Raw genomic sequence first — 6,939 nt, 5'->3', positions numbered from 1 at the left:
AACACTGAAGACACAGATGCACTAACTACAGGACCCCCACCCAAGGGCAGAGAGAGCAAGTTGCTTGGCAAAGTCTAAACCAGCAAGGAAAGGCACAAACATTTCTGGAAGAGCCCTCCCCACTTCTCAAACAGAAACTGGTGCTTTGAACCAGCCCCTGACACTCCTGCAAACGCAGGCTTGTCCTGTGGGAACCAAACAAGCTCTCTACATGCAGACTGCTGCACATCAGAGATTCTGGTGACAACTAAACTTCTCTTTTTCAAAAGGTCCATACCTTGGCAAACTCAGAGCTCCACATTGCCCACACACAAAATTAGCTTCTTAGAAAAACTAAAGCACTCAGTTCAGGCAAGGTCAGCCCAGCCCTTAGCAGATTTAGAGAGCCAGAGTCAAAGGGCTCCAGGTGCTCTCCACAGCCCCCCTTCAGCTGTATGCAAGGCAGCCACTGCGTGGCCCCTCTTGCCTTCACTCATCGGCCCAGGCCACCCTGTCTAGGTCAGGGGTTAGGGTTAAGGTCCCTTCCAACCCCTAACATTCTGTGATAACTATGATCACACATTAGCCTTTTCCCACCATTTTCTATGCATAAACTTTTCTTATCCCCAAAAACGCTTGTCAAAAACTGTATGCAATTTATTCATAACATATTTCTGGGGTTTATCAGTTGCAAGATGAAATAGCTTAAACATTGAAGACCTGAGGCCATGTGATTAAAATACATTCCTAAAAACACTACAGAGATACTTATTGATGTTGTTAAAACATTGAAGATTTGGAAGATTTTGAATTTTGGATGGAGTATTTTCAGTAAGACAGTGAAACTGAAAACATGAAAGACGATATGGACAGCCCTGCTTACAAGGGACAAGATCGTCTCTTACCTCTTCTCAAGGTAACCTGGAAGACCCAGATTGTCCAGATTTGACAGAAAACAGATGCACTACCAGGTTTTAGCACAACTATTTGCAGAGAAACCAGAGTTCATGACACTGTTGTGGAAGCCAGTTCAGGCACAGATATTTACAAAATTCCTTTTATTCAGTGAATTTAAGTTTATACATTTTTGGCTGATATTACATACTTGGTTAAAAAGTCCTTCAGCCTAGAAATGTGCATCATTTCCTTCATGGTGGTGTCTCTGCTTCTCAGCTGGACCACTCCGCTCTCCAGTGTGGCATCAGTTATCAAGACCATGAAAAGAATGCTCATCTCATCATACCTGCAAAGGAAAGAGAACACTTATGTCTGATCTTGGTGTAAGAAAAAGTCAGAGAAGTTATGTCCAAATGAGCAGGAGCTGTAAATATTTATTTTTGCTACACTGCACTAAGTCCAGTGTGAAGACAACAGTTTTCTTGTTGCCACTCCTTGTTTTCCTGATTATATTTCCTTATTTACTTTAGTACATGAAAGTAATACTCGGTGACCTATTACCAGAGTATTTTTGTAGAAGCAGAATATAGTTTTCTCCTATTTAACAGCCAGATTTAAAATACTTCTGCAAGTAACAAAAAGTTTTCTTTTCTCTCAAAAATAATATTTAATGTGTTCAAGATCCACTGACATGAGCAACAATACACTCAAAATTCACTGACCAACAAATCACAGAAAACCCTCAGATGGAACACTGGCTTTTATCTGCACAAATTGCTCCATCATGTACACCAAGTAATGGTTCCAGGCTTGGAAGAACTTTCAAGACTAGATACAGTGTGCTATTTTAAATAAATTTAAGAATGAAGAACTAGTCCAGAGGCTAAAATGAGGAGTGGGGGTGGGAAACAGATGTGTAAGTTTAGGACTCATCCTAAGAAATGTATTTTCAATAGCAGAGTCTCCAAAAGGCATTTCACAGTTTCAGAGAAAGGTGTGAAAGGCTTACAATTCGCTTTATTTCACAAATTAACTGATACTGCTCTTTGTAATAAAACCAGCTGAGCCCAATCTCCTAGTTGAGGATACATGCCTTCAGTCTTGGGGTTACTTGACATCACTGAAAGCAAGCCTGTTTTCACTAGTCCGCAGAAAGTTATCTTTCACCTTCACAGTTTAATTTACAAAAGACTGTTTCTCCTTACTTTGCATAAAGCTGTTCCAGAGATACCTGCACAGTTTCCAGATAACCTGGCCATACAGAAATTCTGTTCTCTGACAGTTCATTGAACAATCCTTGACAAACCTGCATTTAAAAACAAAGGACAGACTCTGAGGGTTTGAAATCCTGTACAAAGAAACTATTAGAACTCTAGTGTGTGTGACATTAGCACTCCTAGCTGGTGTTAATGTTCTAGCTGAAATGATCTCCAAGCAGAAAGCAGCCTGACAATTAAATTTCCTTTTCTATTTAAAATCATGCCAGTGTAAGTTTCCTCCCCTCTGTGGGGACTGGCCTAATGACTGACTTTAGAAGTTTTTACTGAAAAGTCCTTCTGAAGACGTGACCCACATGTTAATTCTGAAAGATTAAGAAGCTGAGAGGGACTGTGCTATTTATTGGGCAGAACAACTCTCACTATTAGTACTAAAAGCAGTGTGTTAACACAAGTGAGGCACCTACTACCTGCTGTCTGAAGTTTACTCCTTCAGCTACAACTCACAAGCTGCATGGCAGAAGCACTGTGAAACCTGTACATCCATGAATCTCCAAGAATCAAAAGCAGCAGTGTGACTTTCCCCAATGTAAACAGTGTCTGAATTGTAACAGAAGGTTACATGGAGAATCTGTGCTCAAAATTAAAATACTTTCATACAACATACCTGTCTCAGCTCTGTTGTTGGACCTTTTCCTACATCCAAGGCCACTTTAATAGGTGCTAAACAAGGATGAAGCTTAAGCACCTAATAATTATACAAAAAGCAACAGATTACTAAACACATTTAGCATGAAATTCTAAACAGGAACTCCCAAGTTTTCTCAATGAAATTAAGATTCTAAACATGCAAAATTTTTCTTACAGCACAAATTCCTGACTTACAAGAAAGCTATGCTTCATAAAATTAGCACACTTTCCACTTAGGTTAGCCTGGCAGAAATCACTCTGCTTTGGCCGAGCGCCCCAAAAAGAGGTAAGAGTCGTGCTAGCAGAGCTCCATCACCTTTAATGGAGCCAGAGCAACCAGAAACAACCCAGCAGTCAGTTACCATCCAGTCTACTCAGTCTGCTCTCAAAGACCAAACAGCTGATTGTTTACCCAATGCCATGTGAAAGCCATCACTCTACATCCATAAAACCAGGGTCAATGTAGGAATGATGATGATGAAGCTTGGGGAAATGCCTCACTACAAACTGTGACCCACTCTTTCTACTCTTCTCAGCATCCTTCTAAGGCTCCTGGAAGACAATCTCCTCTTTCCCATGAACAGCAGCTACATTCCAATTCCTCCTAACTCCTTCATCACTTGCATAGCAAGGGCCTACCTATTCATCAGAAAGAAGGCAGAACAGTAAACGTTACATCAAAATGAGAGAAATATTGCTTATGTGAGTGAAAAGAACCACAGAGGCAGCCCAATAGGACCAGTCTACTGCTGCCAGAGAGGAATGTTCTGCCTGCATTTGCTGGGAAACAGGGAGAGTGATATGGAAAAAGGGGGCATCTCCATGCATGCTTTCACCACATTGCCTGTGGGTTTTGTACTTATACTTGTCCATGCCTTCCATCATCCAATCTTCCTTACATTTTCTACAGACAGTTACCTTCCTCTGTGAAGTTGTCTTTTTTGTTAATGGATTCTCAGCTAGCTGTAGAGAATCAAAGAGATAGGCTAACACTCCTCGGTCCAGATTTCCACTCACTGACAGAACATGAGGAATAACATTCTTCCTTCCATCTCGGCCCTGAAGAGAAAAAATCCACAAAGGGATACCTCAAAAGTCTGACTGCAGAGTATCAACTGTACTGCTTTTACAACAAGAGATTATAAAGACAATCACATGCCAAACAACTGAACCAGCAAAGAAACCATGTCTCTCACATTATCATCTTTAGCAGAAAATACTTTTAATATAGCAAAGCTTACAAATAATTTTGAACTATTCCCTGGATACATCTGTAACAGTTCAGTATCACCAAGATTCTTCAACGTTTCTATTGTTTCTGTCCCCCAAGGAAAGGCATAATGTAAATTAAATCCTCTTCTTCCTTCTTCATCCTGGAAGTCACTGCTGCTGAAGTTAGATGGACCTACTGCAAACTGAAAATAAAAGGAACAAGAGCTGATCACTGCTGTGCATGCTGCATCAACTACAGAAAACAAATCTGGAATGCAAGCTGAAGTCTGTGATCTTCAGCAAAAGATATTGATAAACTACATCCGAAGTCTCCTAATTGCTTTACAGCATTCCAATCTCAAATCACTTACAAATACAGCACACTTGACTTTCTGCAAGTCACATTATAAACCACTTGTCTGCCACAAACTTTTGATTTCTCACAAAAGAACAAGGTGTCTATTTCTACTCTTTTGGAAGTGCAGAGTGGGCCAAGATGGCTCATGGGTACACTGCTGTTACCTTCCTCCACCACTGGAGCCTCTGCCGTAACCAGTAATCCAGCCACTGTCCTGCTGTTCTGGGAGAACTAAACCATGCAAGCAAAGACGTGGTCCTTTCTCCTATTCTTTAAACAACAGCAAGATCAGCAAGTTAACTCCTTCAAAAATAACAAGGAAAAACCAAGAAACAATATTCAAAAAACAATGCAAAAGTGAAACAAGTGCAAACAGCTGGTTTAAGTATGGGAAGAGATTACTTTCTCTATTACTGTACCTTCTAAGGTTTTTGTTGTGTTGTTCACTTTCTGGAATAGAATGAAAGCACACTCCAATTTGAGCGAGGCCACAAGGCAGTCTTTTGTTCACCAGTTCTAAGCAGTTAAGGTATTGTGCCAAAGCACCTGTCAGATACAAATCACTACTATTAGTAGCCACAGTAAAAAATTACAATTTTTCATACTACTGAGAGTGAATGCAGCACATACGATACACATGCTTTTTGTATGTGCAGTCCCACTAGCACAAATGTTTTGCAGGGATCAGCTCAGCACTATGTAGCTCATTTATTTTGGGTACTTTGACAAATGCAATTTTAAGGTACCTTTCCCCCAAGTTACAAGGGAGAGCATCCAATGTACACCTCGGCATTCATGCTGCTCAAGTCCTTGAAAAGGACACCAACTCACAGCGCGCAGCTGAAACTTTCCCAGCGCCCTGACACAACTGGAAAATTCCCTTAAAAACAGCTGCTTCGCTCCCGGCAAGAAAAACGTAAGCGGGCGCCCAGGCTGTGCCGAGCCGCCTCCCCCTGCGCTGACAGCAGAGGGCCGTACCGGGAAGCAGGCTCTCACGAAGCACTCCCGCGCTCCCCAGCACTTCTTCCACAGGCAGGCCGGCCCGGAGGGCTTCGCGCAGCGTCTCTGAGCGTAGCAGAAGGAGACTCTGCCCGGTCGGCGGATACCCGGCGGCAAGCGGGCTGTGGAATGGGGCATCTACCGCCAGCACCTGCTCCCGGAAAGCCAGCGCCGAGTCCCACCACTGGGCCTCCAGGTTGGCCCGCAGCCCCGCACCCAGCGGCCCGAAGCCTGGGTGGCAGCCGCTAAGGTAGGCGCGCCAGGGCCGCGGCTCCGCGCAGCCCCTCAGGAAGTGCCGCCGCCAGCACACTTCGAGCAGCTCTTCGCCGGCCGCCGCCTCACCGCCGCCGGCCACCGCGTAGGGCCGCACTGGGAACCCAGCATCCACCTCCTGTGCAGCGAGGGGCCTCCGCCGCCTCAGCACGGGCCGTCCCAAAGGAACACGGCTACACCAGCGACCCCCTTGGCGACAGCCCAGCGCCATCTTCCCGGGCTCCCGCCTCCCTCATGGCGGACAGGCGCGGTGCGCGCACTGCGCATGAGCCACGGCCAAGCACGCCGGAAGCCGGGCTGGCGCGCGGCCAGCGGGGACACGGGTCGGCGCACGCGCGCCGGGACTCAGCGAGCTGCCGCCAAGGGCGCGGCCCCGTCCCGCTCGGGTGGCGGCAGCTCGCCCGCAGCCAAGCCTGGGCTCTGCTGCTCTGCTTTGTGTCCTTCAGCCCGGCCGCGCGTTGACAGGTGGCGTCTGGCCTTCCCCTCTCGGACGCGGCAGCTCTGAGCTCCGTTGCAAGAGTCGGGGAAGACCCTAACCCCTTGCTGCCGTGGGGACAGCTTAGAGCCGATCAGAAAGATTTGCAAGGGAAAAGCCAGCCCACGCAGAGCTCCGAGCGTTGTCTGAAGCAACGCAAAAGCTTTCCAGGCGGAGAGCCAAGCTCCCGCTAACGTGTTCGTGCAGGACCTTCTGCTCGCAGGGCGTGCAGAGTCCTCTCCTCGCCAGCAGTACTCGCGATGGCAGCTGGCACTCGTCCCTTGCAGAGCAGTGGAAATTTCCATACGTGCTTCTTCACGGTTTTGTACCAGTGCCAAGAGGAGGAACTGAAGAACCATTCTGTGATCAGGAGGGCATGGGATTCCTGTATGTTAAGTGCCCATGACGTGGAATAAGTTCCTTGGTTATTTACTGCACAACCCCATCCTACAGGCCAGAGGGCCAGAGAACTGAAGACAAGTCGTTAAGCAAACCCCTGGGGCGGCTGGAGGAGGTGCTAAGTACTGCTAATTAGCTTTTTTTTTTTTTTGTACCAGAGAATCTCTGACAACTGTCAAAGCTACTTCACAGAGCTTTTTGCAACATTTTTTCTTGCCAGGAGTGCCCACGTTAGCCCCTTCCCCACTCAAGGAGCACTTCATCTGAAAACACCACACAAAAAGAAAGGGACAAGCACCATTGGTTGTCAGAAGTGTGCGTTGCTGGTTAAATAATGTTCTCAGAAGTAGCACTTCAATAACCCACATCACATGACCAGAAGTTTAACAGAACCTTTCACACAATGTTTAAAATTACTTTAGCTTCTAGAGGGAGTCAAT

The 6,939-nt window shown here is 45.8% G+C and overlaps 1 protein-coding gene across 1 annotated transcript; it reads right to left on the bottom strand.

The window, feature by feature from the left end:
- Positions 1–1,040: 1,040 nt before the first annotated feature.
- On the bottom strand, positions 1,041–5,836 carry POLG2 (DNA polymerase gamma 2, accessory subunit). The gene is made up of 8 exons (XM_054393814.1): positions 5,332–5,836; positions 4,773–4,899; positions 4,518–4,623; positions 4,025–4,198; positions 3,702–3,842; positions 2,761–2,841; positions 2,082–2,182; positions 1,041–1,222 (listed from the first exon to the last, which is right to left on the bottom strand). The coding sequence occupies exons 1-8, from the start codon at positions 5,834–5,836 to the stop codon at positions 1,057–1,059; spliced, it is 1,401 nt and encodes a 466-aa protein (XP_054249789.1). The 3' UTR covers positions 1,041–1,056.
- Between the last annotated feature and the right edge of the window lie 1,103 nt (positions 5,837–6,939).

Source organism: Indicator indicator, chromosome 29 (genome assembly GCF_027791375.1).
Source record: "Indicator indicator isolate 239-I01 chromosome 29, UM_Iind_1.1, whole genome shotgun sequence".
Taxonomy (NCBI): Eukaryota; Metazoa; Chordata; class Aves; order Piciformes; family Indicatoridae; genus Indicator; species Indicator indicator.
The sequence above is the reverse complement of the archived record's forward strand: the minus strand, read 5'-3'. Positions and strand labels throughout refer to the sequence as shown.